This window comes from Sturnira hondurensis, unplaced genomic scaffold, assembly GCF_014824575.4.
Source record: "Sturnira hondurensis isolate 20B ecotype Veracruz unplaced genomic scaffold, ASM1482457v3 Scaffold0000880, whole genome shotgun sequence".
NCBI classification, from domain to species: domain Eukaryota; kingdom Metazoa; phylum Chordata; class Mammalia; order Chiroptera; family Phyllostomidae; genus Sturnira; species Sturnira hondurensis.
The window spans coordinates 7,271,346-7,293,783 of NW_028073511.1; the positions used below are offsets into that span (position 1 = coordinate 7,271,346).

Below are 22,438 nucleotides of genomic sequence, written 5' to 3' on the forward strand. Positions count from 1 at the left end.
GCGCTGTTGCCATGGAGACAGCGGGCGTGGCGCGGCGAGTGCCACGCTCGCAGCCAATCAGAGAATGCGACCGGAGAGGCTCAGAGTCCCTCGCACTGCATTTCCCAGAAGCCGTGTGGGCTCCGTGTTGTTTTCGGCTGTGAAGTACGCTAGTCCGCTGAAACCTGGGGCTGCTAGGAAGGCTGCGGGTTCGCAGAGCCCGACGGACGGAGCAGGGCGAGGGAGATGGTCTCCGCCGCTCCATTCGTAGGTTGAGGAGAGGCCGTTCTGGTAGGGTGGCCGGTCAGCCACTGCGCGGGGCGCCGGCCAGAAGGGGTGCATTGTCGTCCTGTACTGCTGCTGCTGAATGTCGGCCCCAGAGGACGAGGAGCGGCTTTTGCCACTCACCCAGAGATGGCCCCGAGCGAGCAAGTTCCTACTGTCTGGCTGCGCGGCTACGGTGGCTGAGCTAGGTACCCGGCTGCCCACGCCTGGGCCTCTGCAGCGAGCGGTTGAGGCTTCTTGCTAGGGTTGGGTTGGGTTGGGGTCGGGTAGGGGCTGGGGCTGGGGTTGGCGAGGGTTGCGGGAGGGAGGTACGTGGCAAGTCGTTTGGTTCTCGGTGTGTGCAGTCCGCGAGGCAGCGCCGATGTCCTTTAACACGTGTCCGGCAGATGTGACAGGGTCGGGGCAAGGCCAGTTTTGTGTGGAGGAGGGATTGGAGGTCACTAAGGTCTTTGCCTTCCAATTTTCTCTCCCTCAGAGGTGTGCGATTGTGCCCAAACCTGCACTTCTAGAAGCTTCACGAGCTGACGTTCTTCTGTAGAAATCGTGTTCCTTTTAATGAGGATGACCTTTTGAAAAACACAATCCACTTTTCACCCTTATTGAAACAATCGCTGTGATTTATATTCTCACACGCCCTCACTACATCATTGTCTTTTGGGTCCAAATTGTGGACGCAACTTGTGGAACTTCAGTTATTAACCTATTACACTTTTGAGCAGTTTTCACTTTTGAGCACAAATTCAGCATTTGCCAGTTTTATCACTTGGAGCTTGACTGTGTTTACCTTGCAGGTTTCTGAGAAACCAATAATATATAAATGCAAAGGCAGGGCATCCAAGAATCTTGACATTACAATAACTACTGCAGTCCTAGGGACTGTGGAGATATGGTTAAAAAGACTGGGCTCTGACCTTTCAGGGTGGTGGGGAGACATGCAGAGACCATTGCATTGTGCTCACTATAGTGAAGGTATTAAGTATCATAATAGCATAAAGAGGAACAGGTACATCTGAAGAAGCTCAGGTACATCTGAGAGAAAACCTAAGAGGCCGCCTAGAGCAGAGTGAGGACGCCCTCAAATGAGCAGGTGGTGTTTCTTCCAAGGATTTTGTGAGTCTCGTCTACATGAAGCCTTCTCTGTGCATTTTAAGATTACCCTTTCATTTTCTCTCCCATTAAAAACAAACAAACAAAAAGCAACAGCCCTGATGTGTTATCATTTGTAAATGTTTGTCCTGTTCAAAAACGAGTTTATTTTGCTCTTCTGGCAGAGCCAGCACATGATTCCGTACTTTGCCCTTTGTGCTCCTCCACTCCTGCCCTTCGGACTCTCTGCTTTTTCTCTGTGTCCTCCCAAAACTGATGGAGAGTTATTTTTATGCACTTTTTTTACTGAAATACAAATGATCCACTTTTTTAAAGAATTAAAAAGCAGATTTCTACATGATTATATGTATTTCCAGTGTTTTTTAAACTTATGTTACCAATGGTTTTTGTAAAGGAACATTTCTTGTTAAAAATTCATGGAGAATTGTGAGTGGGCCAAGGTGGGAGGTAAGGAAAATCAAAACATGAGATGGTTTTGAGTGCAGAACAATTTCGGATCAGAAGCTGAAGCATTACTTAAGTAACCAGCAAGAAAAAGTTACTTTGAGAGGCATGATTATGCTCATATAGAGGCTTCTGTGTCTCAAGACTTTTCAAGTTTCATATTTCAATGAAGCACTGCTTGAATTCTCTATATGTAAACTACTTCTGTTTTAGGGAGACTATCAGCAAGATACAAACTTTTCTAAAGACCAGTGGTAAGACTTAATATTGTCTTCCACTCCATTTGCCCTTGGAAAAGGCATAGCTATGGTTCCGTATCAGGTGGTTGTCATTGATAGATTTACGTAATGTGAATAATGTTTATGAACTTCTCTGAATCTGGTCATCTCAGTTATTTGGGACATTGTGTAATATAAAGTTATGAGCATGATCTTCCTAACGTGGACTAGTTAGCTTTATTCCATTTCAAGGTAAGAGGTTTATCTCTAATGCAAAATGTAATCATTAGAAAAATTTTTTTCAAGCACAATTGATACTTGTAAGGAGGTCATGCATAAACCTTATCAGTGCTAGGAAAACAACCCAGTATGTGCTTTAATAGAAGGACATGAGTATGCCACCTTTGTATGTGAAAGATGACATTATAAACTCCATATTGCATCTTCTGTATCTCAAGCAACAGGTTAGTGATTTCACTGCATGTGAACATCACCCATGCAATTAGAGAATTCAGCTTCATCTGACATTTAAGAACCTAGTATAAGTACTACAGTATTGCAAAAGTCACCGTAGATTTTAAGCATAATTGCAATCAAGAGGACATCACAAAATATGGATACCTGAAATTATTCTCATTGGAAAGCACAAATGAAGGAGAAAAATAAATTATAGGCTCACATTTCTTTTTCTAATAGTTCATTTCTTTAGGGTATTCCTTTCATTAGTATTTATCCTCCCAATATCCTCTTCTACCTCCACCCAACCAACCCTCTCCCCACCTCACAGTCACCACTGTTGTCCATGTCCATGAGTTCTTTTGAAATTTCTGAATTAAAAAAAAAAACAAGACTTGTCACATTTGCCGCCTTGTGGTTTGGAGGTGCTTTGGTATAGTGATTTGTAAATTTGGGTGTGTAGAATAATTAACTGATTTCTAACCTCCTATCAACCTACTGAGAATTCATAGGTATATCGCTCAGAATTCTGTAATTTTTAATAATTTCCCTAGCTGGCTCCGATGTATTCTAAAATTTGAGAACCACTACCCTTGCGGCAACTAAGCTATGAGTCCTGTGATTTTAGAATTTCTTTGAGTCCCTGAGTATTCTGGGTTTCCCCCTTGTTTTGTTTTGCTTTGTTTTTGTTAGCTACCTTTCCCCTCGATCTCACAAAAACTCGACTCCAAATGCAAGGAGAAGCTGCCCTTGCCCGGCTGGGAGACAGTGCAGGAGAAGCTACTCCCTATAGGGGCATGGTGCGCACAGCCCTGGGGATTGTCCAAGAGGAAGGCTTTCTCAAGCTTTGGCAAGGAGTAACACCCGCCATTTACAGACACGTAGGTATTTATCTTGATTCTGGCTGGTAAGTTTATGATTTCTGTGTTTGTGCACTCTGCTTTGTCTCTTAAGAAGAAAAAAATTAACTACCAATCATTAGAAATGCATATAGAATTTTTTAGGGATAAACTGTCATAATGTCTGTAATAAACTTTAAAATAATTAAGCAAAAAAAATGAAGCAAACATGGCAAAATTTTAGGAAGTAATTAGATATTGATGGAGTAATTATATATTGTTTTTTCTACTCTGTAAGTTTCAAAATTTTCCTAATTATTTTTTTAAGTTTAAGAAAGAAAATATTCATAGTTGACATTTTTCTCCACTTCAGAAACTTTAAACACAAAGTTAAAAGTTGTTATGTTCCTCGAAAATTAAAATATATTTGACCACAATGTCAAACCTCACCAGTCTCTGTCCCATATGTTAGAAACGAGGCTATTCTGAAAGAGAGCAAGCAAGCATGGCCATCTAGTCCAACTCGGGTAGGAGAGTACGTGGAAAGCAGGTGCTTTTTCCTCAGTTCTCCAGGCTACCTAACCAGCTGTGTGAGCCTTCAGTCACTCTTAAAGGAATATAGTCATAAGTATACTACAGCCAATGAGAACACTTTTCTGCTTTGCTTCGCAAGTGGTACAAAGATAGGAGTTGTTGGGTTTTCAGCTTGTGGACCGGAGAACATAAACTTGGCTTCAGAAGGCAGTAGAACAGGTGTAGCATTTTTCTCTACATTCATGTTTCCTCACCTCTGAAGGGACCTTTTATCAGAGAACTGCCCAGTAGTAACGACCATCTTATTATTTTTAAAGCTTTGGTTCTTCAGATGAGTAAATTAGAGTTTATTCATGAAGAACAATCCAGCACTGTACAAAAAGACTGCTGTTGTTTTGGTACTTTGTATATTTTTTAACATCTCAAAATATGTCATCAAACTTCCTGAAAAATCAAGAAAAATTCTCTATGTGGCTATCATGTACTGATTTTTTTTTGAGGATGAATTTTTTTTAATTTAATTCTTATTCATCATGTACTGATTTTAATGATTTTTATTTTCCATCCTTTTTTTAATACTTTCTCCTTTGTTTTCCATTATTGTCTTGAATTTCATTTCTTTTTATTTGTGTTTGTTGACCACCATATATGGTTTTACATTGCAGCTTAATTTCATATATTTGACATTTGATTGAAAAATCCCTGTGCTATGATAAATTATCCAATGAAGTCATATGTGTTTATGAATGAAAATGCCTGCTGTGTACCAAGCTCTGTACCAGGGCATATAGAGTAATGAACACCTACCTTGAAAACCTCGTGCATGATCTTATGAAAAGAGAAGCAAGAAAACCAAGTTACTCTCTAGTCAATATGACAAATGCCATGTTAGTTGTGTCCCTATGGAGTTCTGTGGGGACTGAGGGGAAGCATAACAGGTGTGAAGACAGCCTAGCACACACTGGAGAAAAGGTCAGAGAGCACTCTCTGGAAAAGCAGTTCTCTGAGTAGAGTTTTGAAGAGTAGGAGAAGTTAGCAAAACAGAGAAGGGAGAACCCATTCAAGAAAGATAGACAGCGTGTGAGGAGGCCTGAGGCAGAACGAGGCATCCGTATGTACAGGAACATCAAGAAGTCCGTGTGTCAGAGCACAGGCTACATGAGAGAAAGACGCGGGTAGAGAGAGCAACTAGGCCAGGTCGGATTGTCTGCTTATTCGACATGTAGCTGAATTCACCTTTTTTTATGGTCTCTTTTACACAGTGTACTCTGGAGGTCGAATGGTCACATATGAACATCTCCGTGAAGTTGTGTTTGGCAAAAGTGAAGATAAGCATTATCCCCTTTGGTAAATTTTTGTTTTGAAAATAGTATACTGTTGCTCCTAAGGCTTTAATGTTTTATCCATTGAATTTAATTAAAATCATGCATTTGTACCAAAATTGCCTCAAGTTACAAGCTTAAAATAATAAATATTTACAATATAAATCCAAATAATTGAGCATTCACTGCACGTTATATACAAATATTTATATGTAAAAAAGCGTATATATATTATTTAATATTTTAATGTTTAAAATTTGTTATAGAGCACCTTCCATATTCCATTTCTACTGAGAAATCTTGGGCTTTAGGATAAGACAGGGATGGACTCAGATTCCTCCTCTGCCAATATGTAACCTGGGCTGACTTCTCCACCTTTTATATCTTCAGTTTTCCCAGCTGTGGAAGTAATACCTATCAGCGTGCTTTAGTTTTCATAGGATTAGAAGAGGTGATGATTAAAGTTCCTATCACTTAAAATATTTATAACAGAAACATAGAAATAGTGGTTATTATAAGTAGTATACATAAAACTACAAGTCAATAAGATATATAAAGAATACAAGTAAAAATAGAGAAAGGACACCAACAGGCAATTCACAGAAGAGATAAAAATGTTCACCTTACAGGTAATCAGAGAAATTAATTAAAACTGTCTTTTAGCCATTGAACTGCTAATGAGAGTGTAAGTCACTTTTTACAGCATAGATTGATTACCTATTAAAATCTTTAGGTGTGTAATCCTTTGACTCAGCAACTCTTTTTTTTTTAACTCTGTATTTATTTATTTTTTTAAGATTTTATTTATCTTTAGAGGGGGAAGGGAAGTAGAGAAGGAGAGAAACATCAATGTATGGTTGCCTCTCGTGAGTCCCCTACTGGAAACTGGCCTGCAACCTAGGCATGTGCCCTGACTGGGAATCGAACCACGATCATGTGGTTCACAGGCCCGCGCTCAGTCCACTGAGCTACACCAGCCAGGGCAGCAACTCTTTCTTTATGATCATAATCACTACAGAATCCTTGGACCTGTGCATAAATTCACACACAGATATGAAATGTAGCAGTGTTGTTAAAAGTAATTTTTTAAAGTTGGGATAACTAATAATTTGGAAGTAGATGAAATGTGATATAGTTATATAGGGAAACATAACACAGCTTTGGAAGGGTAGGGTAGGTTTTACATGACATAGAAAGATGTTCATAATATCTTTTCTGGGAGAAAAAATAAATTCAAGTCACAACTACAAGAAAAGGAGAATACTCAGAATTTCACCTTTTAGGCAAAATCTCTTGGCCTTGTTTTTGAAAAATTATAATGTACTAAGCAATATGAATTGCTTTCCTGGAGGTAGTGATTTTCTAATTCCCTCCAGAAGGGGAAAGATAGGTAAGAGGCTCAGAGGAAATGCTCTCCCATGAAGCCAACTCTCATTGGTATGATGTCCTTTGATGATTAATTCAGTCAATAGATATTTACTGAATGATTATGGTATGCCAATCTTGAACTTGATTCTGAGGTTGTAGCAGTGAAAAAGGTAGACCCCTGCCATCACTGATCTCATGGTAATAAGAGACAGATGCCCAAACAAGTAGAATTACGTAACAATTATAGAGAGGTAATGGCGATGAGACTTGTAAAGGAAAAGAACAATGATCTACTCTGCTCATCATTGTGAGGAGCAATGGCACTCTTATAGGCTGTCTGTGGGAATGTAAGTGGATACAAGTTCTATAGAAAGCAGTGGCAAGATCTATCAAATGTCAGGTACATGTGCAAATTTCTTTGTGAAAACTTATGCTGCTTATATGAATTTTAGAATACCCATAAAATGGAATTCTGTGAGGCAGCTGTCTTATGGACTGATAGGGATAATCTTTCAGATACACTATCAGGAAAAAAGGGAACGTGCAGAACAGTCTACAGCCTGGCATTCTACATGTGTGCCTTTAACAAGAAATAGGTATACATACGTGTTTGTGTGGGCACAAACTATAACTTAGTGCCTGAGACTGGGCTCTGCCCTCTGTGGACTCATGTCTTGGCTGTGCCACTCACTCACTGGTTGTGCAATTGGAGCTGCCCTTTCACTGCTTTGTACCTCGGTTTCTTCATCTGTAAAGAGTCAGTAACAGTAGTACTAATGTCATAGAGTTCATTAGATATTTTTTAAATGTTTAAAACAGTGCCTGCCATAATGAACAGTCAGAGAGTGTATAATTATTGTTTCTAGAAAGGCCTAAGAAACGAGTCACTGCCACTGCCTCAGGAGGGGAACCGGGACTAAGACCCACTGTTACTGTGTGCTCATTTGACCTCTTTAAATATCAGAGTAAAAGGAAAGAAAATAGCCTTATTCCCCCAAGTACGATTGCAGTAACTAGAAAAAGATGTTTGGAGCCTGGACCGAGACTCAAGCAGCTGGAATGAGGAAAGAGGACAGATTCAAAGCATGTGGAAGTGAAACATTCAAGACTTGATCGCTGCTGATGCTGGGGGCTGGGGGCCGGGAAGGGGAAGGAGGAGTCTAGGGACACAGAGAGATTCTTCACTGAGCGAAAAACTTTCAAACCCTTCTCAGTTTGGGAAACCAATAATACAGAAGTTTATACAATGCAACTTAGCAGCCGTTGTTATACCAATTGCACCTATGGTGCTTTTGTTCTCCTATGATCAGAATTAAACTTCAGATAGATTATCAGGTCAGATGTTTGTATCTCTGAAGCAACTGCCCTTCCTATGAATTTCAGGTCGTGTAAGGCCTCTGAAACCAGATTTGAATTTCAGCTCCTGGTGGTACTTCAATCTTTCTATCTGTAAACAGACAAACTGCGTACTTTCCTCTGTGATTTTTTTGGATCTATTCCTCACTTTGTCTTAAATCTTATGCAGGGGCTGTGCCAGCATGGTATTGTTCGCAACAAATTTGTGAAATTAATGGTAGCCTTTAAAAATGTATCTCCTTTTATAATTAGGAAATCAGTGATTGGAGGGATGATGGCTGGTGTGGTTGGCCAGTTCTTAGCCAACCCAACCGATCTAGTGAAGGTTCAGATGCAGATGGAAGGGAAAAGGAAACTGGAAGGAAAACCACTGCGGTAAGTTCTCCAGTTCACTGATAATCTTTCTTTTCCCCTTTGCCACCGTCATATTTTGAACATTTACCTAATAGACATACGCATTTTTGTAATTCGACTCTCAGTAAAGACATTAGTTCCAACTTTTAATTTGTAGGTTGTATCCATTAAGAGAAGAGCTGAGATGGATCTTTTCTTTGCATGATAAGGTGTATGTCTTCTCTACCAGACAAATTATACATGTATTGCTTTTCCCAGCCAAGGCAGGTCGATATAAAGAGTTTGATCATTAAAATTTGCCCTGGTGTGAATCCCAGTTTTGCCATCACAGCTTGGTGTTGTGAAAGTCACTTAACATTTTTCCTCTCAGTTTCTTTGTGTGACAAGGGGCCATCTCAAAAGGTTTGCATGACAGACTGCCTGGCTGATAAGGTGCCAAAAGCTTGGGTTCCTTCCCTTCCTCTCTGAGCAAAGGGAAATAGCAAAGTTTACCTTGCAAATGGCTTCCCTTTCTAATTCTGCTCCTCCTCTTTTTTTTAAGGTTTTATTTATTTTTTTAAAGATTTTTTATTTATTTATTTGTCTTTAGAGAGAAAGGAAAGGAGAGAAACATCAATGTATGGTTGCCTCTCGTGAGTCCCCTGCTGGGAACTGGCCTACAACCCAGGCATGTGCCCTGACTGGGAATCAAACTGCGATCGTGTGGTTCACAGGTCCACGCTCAATCCACTGAGCTACACCAGCCAGGGCTAAGGTTTTATTTATTTTTAGAGAGAGAGACGGGAGGGAGAAAGAGAGTGAGAGAAACATCAATCAGTTGCCTCTCACGCGCCCCCAACAGGGGACCTGGCCTGCATCCTATGCGTGTGTCCTGACACAGAATGGAATCGGGGACCTTTCAGTCTGCAGCAGGATGCTCAGCCCACTGAACCATTCCAGTCAGGGCCTGCTCCTCTTCTTTTTACCAAATTTAAGGAAGTTTTAAATTTATGCCTTTGCGATATAAAATTCTCCTATTGCGTTACCCTATATTATCGAAGTTTTCCTTTCTTCCAAGGGCTTCATGTTCAACAATTCATAAACATACTACTTACTAGTTTCCTCCAGGAAACTGGCAAAAAATGTGCAAGCTAAATGTGGAGCCCCTCTCAGGAAAGAGGAAAAGCGCAGGATGCCTTGAGCTGAGTATGAAGGGGTCTAATCCTCTGAAGACTGCAGGTCTGTGTCTGAGCCAGAGCTGAAGGGGGGCTTGGTGCCTCCTTTGGGAGTTCCCCACTGACCCCTGCTCTTCCTCCCCTGCTCCCTAGCTGACTCAGGGGAAATGCACCACAGAGAAGGAAAGGGAACCACTTTGATTTAACCAAGTAGTTTGCAGAGCCCCAGGGCCTATTTTGTCATCTGGTGACAATGCCTAATCACTCAGTAGCAGGGAGAAGTACTGTGGCCTTCACTGGATACATGGAGAAAACTAACTGATGGGATCCAGAAATATCTGCGTTTTGAACTGATTGCCTCGGTTTTTACCCCTCTCTTGTCTTTAACATTGGAACTTTTAATTAAAAAAACGTTGAATGTTGTAAAGAACATGAACCTTGGGATCAGACAACCTGGGATTCAGATCCAGCCTTTACCACATTTTCATTCTGTGACCCTAGTCAGTTCCCTAACCTTTCTGAGCCTCAGATTGCTCAGTTGTAAATTCCTCAGTCTATGAAATGTGAATGGTAATGCACACTTCATAGAATTTTCAGAAATAAAGTGTACTTGATGTATGTAAAAAAAATCTGATGCTTAATAAGTGCACAATAAATTTGAGCTACATTAACCATTCATGAGCATAAAGCCCCATGGACATAACAGCAGTGACTCATGCCTAGTAAACAGGTCATACATCTTTTTGGTGGAACAGAGTATAAGGCTGAGGAAAAGCCACACAGCTAATAAGTGGTGAAGGTAGCATTTGACTCCAGGTATTAATAAGTATATAAAATCCAAACTTGTATTTTATACCAGAGATTTTTTTTGGCTCATGGCTCAGTACCATGTTTTAATCTGTATATAGAAAAATAAGCAAAATAAGAATAAAACAGTACATTTTGATAAAGTGAAATCACTCAGTTTTAAAACCTCTTATGATGAGGGTGTGCTTCCTACTTTTTGGCCTAAAAATATAATTTCTTTTTTGAAATTATATGAGAACCAATTTTTTTAAGTTATTTGGTGAAATTACAAAATTTGCAAGTCTCCCACAAAGTAGTAAAATGAACCCAGGGGAATGATAACTACTGTTGCCTCCTGTAAATATCATGTGCACTAATTATATCAAATATCAAGAATTTTCATCTGTTCAAAAATCTGAGAAGAGGATGACACCGTTTATAAAGATTTCCATTAAAAATGTTTCATTAAATGTTGACCTTTTTTTACTCAAGGGTTATTAAATTTATCCAGAAAATAGACTTATGTGGATTGCTTTAATTTCTAACAACTGCAGATAATTCAGATGTTATTTTACTCTGAATCATAACAACTACAGGCAGTGCCTATCCAGTTGCATTCTATATAAAGGAATGCATACAGTTTTTACTTTTTTTAATTATTTTTCTTTAGATTTCGTGGTGTGCATCATGCATTTGCAAAAATCTTAGCTGAAGGAGGAATACGTGGGCTTTGGGCAGGCTGGGTACCCAATATACAAAGAGCAGCGCTGGTGAATATGGGAGGTAATGGAAACGTCATTGAATTTTGAAATTAATTGCCTTAATTGTATAACCACTCACTTCAAGGAAAAATGAAAAACATTATTATTTTAATAATATATATGGGCAACAGTCTTCTTTTATGTTATAATATCATAATTAAATATTTCCCTGGAGCATTTTCACTTTTTTGTATGGTGATGTGTGAAAAGGATTTTGAAAAATAAGCAAATCATGACAATAAAGATATAAGACCAAATTATTTCTCATGTTTCCTCTGCCCCACACTTGTCTCTGAGATTCAGAAGATGTTCATTTTGAATAAATAAATACTTAAGCCTTCTTTTTCATTCTATTGCCAGATTTAACCACATATGACACAGTGAAACACTACTTGGTATTGAATACACCCCTCGAGGACAACATCATGACTCACGGTTTATCTAGGTAAGTGAATGTTTTAGTTTTAGACTCTATTGTTTTCTTTAAAAAAAATAAAATGGGTAAGACAAGACAAAGTCGTCAAATGTTTCAGATTAAACCTCCCCAAATATTTGCACCTTGATGGGGCTCTTCTGGGATCAGATTCTGATGATCGACTTTCCAAATCAGTTGAGCAGGTATGTCTGAGCACCTTTTATGTTAAAGGCACTGTGTAGGCCCTTATACTCAGTACAAAAGGTAAGCCCAGCTCCTTCCTAGGAAGTTTACCAAGGTAGAAAACAAGACAGCTATAAAAACACTGCACAGTAAATGCTAAAAGAAAGTGACTAATTACCGCAGAGTTCAGAGGAGGGAGAAAAAATAACCCCTTGGAAGGGCCTGGCAAAGGAGATAGAATTAGGTATGTGTCTTGCAGGGCTATGGCTCTTGACAGAGACAGGGAGAAGGGCATTCCAGGAAGGAGTAGTACATGCCTTAATCTCTGCAACATAATTTCAAATACCCAGCAGAGTGAGTTATTTTATAGATGTCTAGTGTCCTGAACATTATAGTGATTTTATTTAGCTTCTGATCTTGTTTCCAAATTCTAGAACACTTTTTGCTATTGCGACAGCCCCAAAAGCATATTAACAGTTTCAAACCAATTATATATATATATATGCACATAAGTATAAATGACTCATTCATTCATATTTATATATATACACACACATATATATATATGATTCATAATTCAGGTTCACCTTAACTAAATATTCCGAGAGTAGTATTTCTTCATTCCTCTTCTTTAAAAATAAGTGTTATCTTTAGCGTTGCTGGGGCAATCTTTTTATATACCTTTGTCCACTGTTCTTTCCCATTCCAAACTCTCACCCAGGTGTGTGCATTCGCAATCTATGTACACCGTACCTTCTCTGGCAATAGTCTGCTCCTCTTTCACAGAAAACAGAGGATTTTAGGGGCCCTTACACTTTCACATCCATCTTTGTAAACATTTGTATTATATCTGTAGTCGCCCTGACTTTATTTCCTCCACTGTCTTTGTGCATGCCGTTCCCTCTTCACCAGTTTCTACCTGGTCAAGTGATTGTGAGACTTGTCTTTCAAGATGCAGGTCTGAACCAGTGTTATGCTGTGCCCTGGGAACAGATTGTTCAGGTCTATGTGGAAGTTCTAGAGTGACGCTATCTCTCTTTCTTTTACATTACCTTTCTACCCAGGTGGTCTGAAATTCCGCACTTCTGACCTAAGATTCATGGGTTTCCCAGCAGGAGTAAATCCGCTTAGCGTACAGTACTCCCCACAGATGTCTTTTATTGGAGAGACTTAAGATTTCCAGCTGTATATGTTCCGGCCCGAATCTGAATAATTTAGCTCTTTTCTTCTCTAATTCAGGTTTTGAGAAAATGGGATGATTGGTATCTGGTTCATTTTTGAGTTCCACCGACTGGATCAGGTTTGAAATGGGTTGGCGTGGGTCTGTGTGGTATGTGAGGCAGCTCCGAGGTTGCTTGCCGTGAACTCACATCTAAGTAGGTAAACGTGCGCTGTGCTCTGAAGGTTCTGTATGTTGTGTCGTAGGATAAAACCAGTGCTCACAGAGGCTAGAAGGGCATGGCAGCTCTGCAGCCAGAGAGCACTGTACATGCTCTCAGCACCTGAGGGAAAAGGAGCTTAATATGAAGAAGAAGAAGAATAGTGTAAACACTGAATTTGGTGTATGCACTTAAATGTGGTGAAAATGGTAAATTGTATGTTAGGTATATTTTAGCATAACTTTTTAAAGTGGTCTAAGTACAATGAAGTCCTGGGGTAGGGCAGGAGCAGTGGACTCGTGTGGCCAGGATTTTAGTGAGGTGGGAAGGCAGGTGACAAGGCATGTCGGTAGGGGGTGCAGAGGAAACATAGGGAGTTGAAGTAACAGTAGGAAATTGTATGGAACAGAAAGGTCAGGATAATCTTTTATCTTTTACTAAAATCATGAGATTGCTAAGAGGTAAAACTGTGAAAAAGTCAGCCTCCAGTGTGTGACAATTATATGTGAGTGTAGTCATGCAGCTGGTTGCGAGGAGAACAGCTGATCCCGACTCAGTGCTGATGGAACAGTGTGAACCAGTCTTGTGGATCGCCACTGTCTCCCGAAGAAAACAGAGCACTGCCCCGTGCACTCTGTCCATTATCACTATGGCTTTGTCCTGGGCAGAGGACAAACGTATGATAAGTATGAAGATAAGGATGAAGATTCCTAGTACAGCTTCAACTTCCCTACTGCAGAGCCTTGAGACTTCAAAAGATTTCATTGATCCTTATCTTTGTCACTATTCCTTCTAGCTTTTCATTAGCCAAGCGTAAGCTTTTCTTCGGGCTCCCAAGATTCCAGTCTGTCTAGGGACTCAGCTGCCCACTTCTGGGAGTTGAGGAGCTGTTTTCTGTGACCAGGTTGACCGCACGTCTTCTCCTCGCATGCTGTTCTCTTGGCAGCCTGACGAAGTTAATGAGTTTTCTGTTTATGAAATCTTGATTATGTTTCTGTATTGTCTCTCTCGTGTCTATCCACGTAACGAATTGCTGCTAGTGGTTTCTTAACTTTTCAGTCACTCATTTACACCTCTCAATTTATTGTGCAATGCAGTAGGCTGACCACATCTCTTGTGTCTCTTTTGAGTGACGAGAAGCCTTTTACAAGAAGGTGAGACAGGGATAAGCGGCCACTCATCAGACCTTGTGCCTCAGCATAGATTGAAGGAAAAACCAGAGTTTTCCAATTATGTGGGGTGCAGGGCATTCTAAATGAAAGAATTAAAGGCATGGAGATTAATATTAGACAGTGTGGTAAGTACAGAGAACTACACTTGGTTATATCGTTAGAGCATAATGGGCAGAGAATACCTAGGGTAAAATCAGACTCCTTCAGTAGCCTTCATGGGCCGAGCTCTGCCTGTGTCTTTTGTCTTTCATCTGGCTGGACTGTCCTTCAGGATGCTGCAGCCACATAGGCTGCTCCCTGCCTCTCAGACACACCAAGACCGTTCCTGACTCGGGGCCTCTACTGTGCAGTCCCTTCTACCTGCAGCACTCCTCCTCCGGGTCTTCACACAGGCACTTCCTTCTCGGCTGCCATCCAGTTACCATTGTATTTGTTTCATAGCATTTATCAGCACCCGAAATTGTTCATTTCTCCTCTGCTGCCCCTCAAGTAGAGTGTTAAGTGCCCAGAGGGCGGGATCTCATCTGTCTTGTTCGCTGTCCAGAAGAGTACCCACCTCCACTAGGTGTTCAATGTATAGTTGACCGATGCTCTTTTGTTCTACCTTGTTAAGGAATTTAGCATTGATGTTAAGCTAAAAGAGCATTATCATGAACAATATTAAAGTAATTTACTTAGTATTCTATTCTTTCTCAATATTAAATTCCCTTTCCTTAAAATTTAGAAACTGCTACATATTATCATTCAATTTCATTTATTTGTATTTATAGTTTATGTTCTGGACTGGTAGCTTCTATTCTGGGAACACCAGCTGATGTCATCAAAAGCCGAATAATGAATCAACCACGAGATAAGCAAGGAAGGTAGAAAGTCTTCAGTATCCATGTGTCTGAATGTCTGTAATAACATTGTTCTTTAAAGATGTGTCCCTTCTTTTTTCTTGATAGAAATGTATCTGTATGTTTATGTGTTTAACTGGGAAATTGTTTTTATGCAACTACTTGCTCTTTGATGAAAAAGTACTGTGCATTTAGGGAAATAAGCTAATTTAACCATCATTATTTAGACACAAGATATTTATTGTGACTTCATTGTTTTCAAGGAGGTTTTGAAAACATACTCTGCTGAGAATTTACAGAGTACTTTCTTCAGAAGCTTATGACTTGCAGGTACCATGGAGAATTTGATTTGACGTAAAACAGTGTGTTTTCTCTGGAAGAGATCAGGTAGAGTGAATTCTCAGTGTAAGACCGAGGGTGGGATGAAGCCGAGGAGTCAACCTCGAAAATATCTTTAAACTTAAAAGAGGTGATCTACATACAGCAAGTCCTCAATAATGTCATTCCATTCAATGCTGTTTCCTTACAGTGCTGATCAGGTGTCATGGGAATTTCACTCTTGTTTCTATCCATTAGCCTGTGGTAAAATGTGTGGTTTTGTTATGCATCATTTTGCTTGAAGTCACAGAACCGATTGATAATACATGTATTTACACAAAAAATGTAATAAAATTGTCTTGTTTCCTTTTCAGGGGACTTTTGTATAAATCCTCTACTGACTGCTTGGTTCAGGCCGTTCAAGGAGAAGGATTCATGAGTCTCTATAAAGGCTTTTTACCATCTTGGCTGAGAATGGTAAAGTTAGGCCTCTCCTTCCTTTGTTTTGTTTTTTTGTTTCTTTTCTTTGTGCTTAAATTACTTTTAATCTGTAAATATCCCCCCTTTTCTCCTCTGGTTTTTGGCATGGCCCTGCCTCCAAAACACAGTTTGTTCTTTTTTATATTTCTTTTTATTTTATTTAACCTCTCCTCAGAGTTCTGTTACCTTCTTCAGTAAAGTAAAATAATTCAGTTACATCCAGAAACTAATAGGTTGATACTTTGTTGGTATAAAGCCAGAGGATAGATTCTTCTGCAATGTAAAGCCTTTAGTACTCTATTTAGCCAAAATACTATAGTTTTGGACAGGTATAATGATTTAATACTAGAGATCACTTCTATGAAAATGCTACCGTTGCAAAAAAAATTTGTCACTTTGATGGCAAATGTTGCATCGCCCATTCATCCTATCACCACAAAGCTCTGCTCAGTAGGAAAACACTGTGTCAGTTTATTTGGTTTAGATGTTATTTTTTACTGAAGTAAACCGTGTGTAGAAGTAGATAGACTTATTTAAAAAAAACATAAAAATATAATAAAAAGTACTTCAATATGTTGTAAGTTAGAAAATATTTGAGAGAATGGGTGGGTTGTGGGTTTAAATTCACAGAGCAGTTCTCCACACGATGTACTACTGGCTGAGTGCCTGCTTCATGCCAAGCCCTGCACTCATGCTGCGCTTTGGGACGAACAGAAGAGTCTCAGCCCCTGACCCCTTGCTGGAGCTTTTTATTGAGTAGGAAACTAGAAGTGGTGAGTAGTAGGGAAAAGTGCATGGTGCTGCAGTAATATGTGCCAAGTAAGTAGAGCTTAGGCTGAAAGATGAAGAAAACCTCCTTGGAGAATGGACTTTCGAATTGAGAGTTGAGGAATGAGTAGTACTTAGCATAGTAAAAAGGGCAGAAAGGAACATCCTAGGTAGGGGGAACAGTTGGAGCGGACAGAGAACATGAGTGAAAACCAGCAGCCAAGGCCCAGAGACATGGAAGAGAGTGGCACAGGGTGAGACCAGAGAAAGGCTGGGACCAGACCAGGAAAGGTCCCGTGATCGTAAGAGTGAGGGACACCCCCCGGATGGTATGTGCATGTTTAGAAAGATCCTTCTGGCTGCCATGTGGTTACGGAAAAGTCTGGGATAGTGATAGATGAAAGATAGCGAAAGCTTGGACTAGATTCTAACAGCTGGGACAAAAGGAGGTAGATTCTAAAAATATCTAGGCGATACAATTGTGACTGGATGGGTGGAGAAATGATTGGAGAAGACGAAGAGAAGTTGGGTCTCATTCCCAGACTTGTGCCCTGAGTAACAGATAATGTAATCTCCTTAAATGGGAATCTTTTTCAGGGAAGAAGATATTGTGGCAGAATAACAAGCTTAGTTTTAGATAGGTTAAGTTTTGGATGCTCGTAAGACATCTAAGAAAAGGTATCTAAATGATTAACTTCACATGTTGGTCCAGGTCTTAGAGAGAATGTGGGGATGGAGATTTGGAATTGCCCACCATCTACCTATAGATGGTCACTGAAGCTTTGAGAATAAATGAGATCACCAAGGGATAGTAGATATGTATCCGTTTACAGGAAATAAATTGCCAAAGCTCTACGCATGTTGTAAAACACTATTTTGACTGTCAGAATTATACCTTGAATCTGGATATTTCTTACTGGAAAGGAAGATTTTGGTTTGGTCTGCCTGAACCAGGCACTATTATGAGTGCTGGTAACAATAAGGAATAAAATGTTTATTTTTTGCCCTAGAGGAACTTACAGTGTGATAGAGAAGATAGACATGTAAGTATTAAAAATTACAGAAATAGTAAAGCTAGTATTACCAATCACTTTGTATGTGGCCAATACTGTGCTAATCATTTTTATGGCTTACCTCATGGAATTCTCCTAACAGTCTAGTTAGTAGGTTGCTGTCATCTCTCTCTCTTATAGAGGAGGAAACAAAAACCTAAAGAATCTAGTGAACTCGGCCAGGGTGGGTGGCGAACCAGTGCAGGCAGGGTGTCAAAGCCATGAGCCCCTCCAGAGGACACTGTCTTGGTAAGGAGGTTATATTAGTGCTTCACCAGTGGTATGAACAGAACACTAGGGGGAGTGTGAATGATGGATTAAAAATGGCTTTGACTGTTTAACTGCCATAAAAGGCATCACAGAGGTGATACGTGGTCTAGCTTTGAAGGATCAATAGGCATTTTTCAAGAAAAGGGCGAGGGAGCAGTGTGAACGTGGGCTCAAGCCACATGTGGACCTGTTGCTGGAGAACTGCAGGAAACTCAGAGTGGCTGGGGGACTGGTCCTCTGCGGGGCGTGTCAGGAGGGAAGTCTGGGGAGGAGCTTAAGGGCTCAGCTGAGAAGGACCTTGTCAGCCAAGTTTTGTAGTTTAGGTATCACAGTGTAGTTAGGGAGCAGCTCCTTAAACTTGGGAACAATGTGCCAAGATTTGTTTGGGGGCAAGACTTCTTTGGCAACAAAGGTGGTTTTGACAGTATAGCCAGCAGATGATTGTAGAAAAAGGAAAGCATATACATTCTAGGAACATTTATGGTTAACTCCACAGGACTTAGTAACTGATTATAGGTAGAAATTGAGGGCAGGAAAGAGGAAATGGTACCTTCAGGTTTCTAGTGTGGGAGACTATGAGGATGGGTGAGACCACTGATGAAAAATAAAATCGGGGAGTGAGGGGCAAGAGAACATCCTAGGACAAACTACTGAGACCGTATAGATAACACACAAAAAATGATTACTTAATATGCAACAACCTCTGAGCTAAGCTGTTTGTATGTGTTAACTTTTAAAATCTTATGAGAATCTAGTAAAACAGGTGGTGTTATCCTTACTTTTCAGATGAGGCAACTGTGGCTCAAAGTATAAGAAACTCACTCAAGTTCATGTAGCTAGTATGTGGCCGAGCTAGGAATTGACTACAGATCTGTTCAACTCTAAACCCATGCTCTTATATAAGGCCGTGTGCTGAGTGTCTGAAGGTCCCACAGCTAGTGATAGAAATTTCCAAAGAAAAGAGAAAGTGTGTAGTAGTAGAAGAGTGTTACCACAGAAAAGCTGGCTAACCACCAGGAATCACCAGGGTGATGTCACCTTGATGATTTGCTGCATTGCATGACCCTGACCTTGGAAACCTGACCCATGAGTACTTCTAAGAAAACTGGCCTTGCAAATACAGATTCACTTCAGCTGAACTTATTGCGGTTGAGGAGCAAACTGCAGTATCACCTCAGTCACATTGAGAAACACACTTGGCAAGTGATTCAGATGCTGAAGTCCTCTGGACAGCGTGCTTCCTCCTAAATTCAAGCTATACGGGGAGCCATGTTGTCATCAAAGATTGCTGAACACAGAATAATAACAAGGAAGAGCTATTTATAAACTTAAGAATATCAACCCAAGAGCCATTATATGTCTGGTTCCACAGTAATAGGCTTGGAGAAGGACTCTGCTATTTTCTCAAGCATCATGGCAATAGGTAGGCCACAGAAGAAAACATGGGTTCATACATACTTGGTTATTTTCAGTGGTACCCTTGTGCCCGTGAGGGAAAATCTAGTAAATATGCACTACCCACATACACTCCTGCACAGAGGCTCAGTATGTCCCATTTACACACTACCCATGTTTTTGACTCTGCGGTCTCCCTCTTTAACTTTATTCAAAGCCAGTTCCAACCCCTTCCACTAGGTAGAGGCAGTGTGACCTTACTTTGCCCAATCCCTGATTTATATACATTTCATGTGCTTATAGTTTGGTTGCTGTGTCTCTATCATGAGGAAGGAGTCTAATTCCTAGAGCAATAAGGAATAATCACATAGTCCATTCTTAACTGAAACATCAGCTGCTTCATCTGACTACAGTTACGTTCTTGGTTCACTTCATTGTTATTGTCACAATATAGCATCACAGCTTCACATTCTTTATTTTGTCTGTGTCTTCATGCATTTAACTGGCCCAGATGTGGCCTCATAAATCCACTATTTAGTAAATAAATTCTCAGTCTACCAATATAACATGCTTAATATTTCCAAGCACATTGATATATATATATATATATATATTGCTTTACAAACTCTCCAACCAAATACACTTTATATTGTAATTGCTTCAGCTTATTTCTCTAATTGGATAGTGTTTTTCTCTGATCAACATTCCCATCACTTATGAACCAAATCAGAGAAGAATTGGATCCAAGATACCCTTTTTTACAATGGTTACTTCCAATGTTTACGCTGTGCTTTCCCTATATCTTTAATATTTATATCTTCTATTGTTAACCCTCATCCCCTAATAGATAATTTCCTTTGACACTGTTATAACTTAATTCACATTAGTCAAATCTTTCTGAGCTGGCTGCTCTTCTCTATTTAATGTGAACCTTTATACTGATCATTAGGGGTAGGTTTTGTGACCTGACTCTCAGAAGATATTCTTTCATCTTCACTGTCAAGTTAAGTGCCTCATTGCCATGCTTTGCCTACAAACTGCGGGTAGAGGGGCCCGGCCTGGGACTGAGGCATGCTGGGCCCAAGCCCTTTAGGCAGCAACGTTCGGTAAACAGAACTCTGGGATGCAGGCCAGAAGCCTGCGGCCTAGATCCACAATGTGCTATCATGCATCTGATTGCTAAGCTTGAGTGTCCTCATCTGTAAAAAAAAGGATATCCGTTGTAGATTGTTCAGAGAAAATACAGGACCTGAAAATGTTCTGTGAGAAATATACCACATGAAAATGCTTTGTAAGTTACAAACTGCTTTACAAACGTGAAATACCAAAATACTTGTTTTCAGCCTAGGTGGATTCAAAATGACTGTCATTCAGAAATGTGTATGCATATATGTAAAATATTTATAATTCTTGGAAATATGCACTAACTTCTTTGGTTAATCTTTCAGACCCCTTGGTCACTGGTGTTCTGGCTTACTTATGAAAAAATCAGAGAAATGAGTGGAGTCAGTCCATTTTAAGCCCTTAAAGATACAGTGTTCAGTATCATTGAAATGTGGGCATCTGCAACACACCCCCCTATTATTTCTACCTCTTTAGGAAGACACCTTACTCTTCAGTGACTGTGATTTATAGGGGGCAGCACTTTATTTTTCTCTGGAAACCCAAGTTCTCTTCGACTCCTCTTCATGTTCAAGAGTATTCTGATTGGATCATACTGGCCACCCAATGAGACCCAGCAGGGCACTTTCTGAAGAAGAATGCAATCCTGACCACTTACCTTGGGAGCTCTGACCTCTGAGATGTAATTCTGTGCTGAGGAGCCTGCTTAGAGAAGTGCCAGAAGGGAGACGGAATTTCAGACCTGAAGTAGACAATAGGAATGGGGAAGGATGTGCACAAGAAATATATTTAATCTGTTATGTCAGTATTTCCAATTTACGTGTGATAATTCACTTTTCTGTTCAAGTGAAAATACTATAAAGGGAGGTGAATGAAAATTCATGAATAAACACGTTGAATTTCCCTAGTGTTGAAGGAAGTTAATGTACCATTTCTTGCCAGAAGATGAAAAAACCCAAGTTGGTATGACGTTTGGATGTGAAGGAGAGAAGCGGCCTTCTGCCCGCGCCCCATTTTTAGCGGTAACTGGTCAGCACCCCACCCACATGCTAAGGACTTGCCAACAGCAACAGACTCTGGGTCTTGGTGAAAACAGAGTATTTAGTTTGTTACACATCCCATTACGAGTTGGATTTGTTTCTCAAGAAACTTCAATATGTTAAAAATCCAATGTATTTAAGTGTGGGTGGATAGTTATTTTTATAAAGCAATTTGTTATCAAAGCCTGTCAGTGGCATTTTAAAAGCAAGGCTGAGATTAAGTCAGCCAGTTCTAACATGCATCCTTTCTCCTTTCCCCTTCCTTCCCTAACACTAAAGACCCTGGAAAGAGAGAACTCGAAAATCCTACTGAAGCTGTCTCTAGCCTAAAACTTACTCAGTTTGACCAAGATTCCTGCCAAAAAGTGATAAGTGTAAACTGTCTGTGAAATAGTTATGTCTCCCACCAATCCCTGAATCACACCCATTTTCTAATTTTAGGAAATTGAGAGACTTCTTCAGATTCACCATATTCCACCTGCTCCCGCAGCATCAGACAGTGGGCATTCCTGGGTGCATGGGTCTAGTTGTGGGTCGAGGCTGTAACTGTCAAAATAGGAAAACTCAGAAAGCTCAGACCCACGGAAGACTCTGAGGATGACCAAACCGTTGTTACCGTGGAACGGATGCCACTGAACAGAAGACTTCACAAGTGCTCTGTGGCTGCACTAATGCACAATCACTGCCATTTAGAAGGGGAATGTACTTCAAAATGTACTTTAATGTGATGTACTAATTTGCAGTTGCTTATTGTTTTTCTGTACAGTTTGCATGGAATCTTTAGGTGCTCTAGTTTCCCACTGCATTTGTCATTCTGTATGAACTGAGTATTAAATACATTTAAAATAATATGTGAAGTCCCAAGTGTTCTGCATTAGAGCCACTTGGGGAGCTTTTGTTTATTTGTTTTTTATGTTTTGTAATGTTTAAAATTAAGTAAAAACTGGATCAAAAGAACTATATGCAAATTGGAGCATAAAAATCATTTAGCATTATTCTTGAGGGACTTGGGGGTGAAAACATTGCTTAAGTACTGAGACTT

At 40.1% G+C, this 22,438-nt stretch overlaps 1 protein-coding gene across 6 annotated transcripts; it reads left to right on the forward strand.

Annotated features, from left to right (window-relative positions):
• Positions 1-106: 106 nt before the first annotated feature.
• SLC25A27 (solute carrier family 25 member 27) lies at positions 107-22,358 on the forward strand. Of its 6 annotated transcripts, none has more exons than XM_037054294.1 (9): positions 108-452; positions 3,183-3,374; positions 5,125-5,209; positions 8,161-8,283; positions 10,873-10,985; positions 11,324-11,408; positions 14,883-14,975; positions 15,644-15,746; positions 20,683-22,358. In XM_037054294.1, the coding sequence occupies exons 1-9, from the start codon at positions 347-349 to the stop codon at positions 20,752-20,754; spliced, it is 972 nt and encodes a 323-aa protein (XP_036910189.1). In that variant the 5' UTR covers positions 108-346; the 3' UTR covers positions 20,755-22,358. The 6 variants fall into 6 exon arrangements, 5 of the variants coding, with proteins under 5 accessions (XP_036910178.1, XP_036910189.1, XP_036910205.1 ...); XM_037054310.1 differs by having other exon boundaries at positions 20,834-22,358; XM_037054304.1 differs by having other exon boundaries at positions 20,932-22,358.
• The last annotated feature ends 80 nt before the right edge of the window (positions 22,359-22,438 follow it).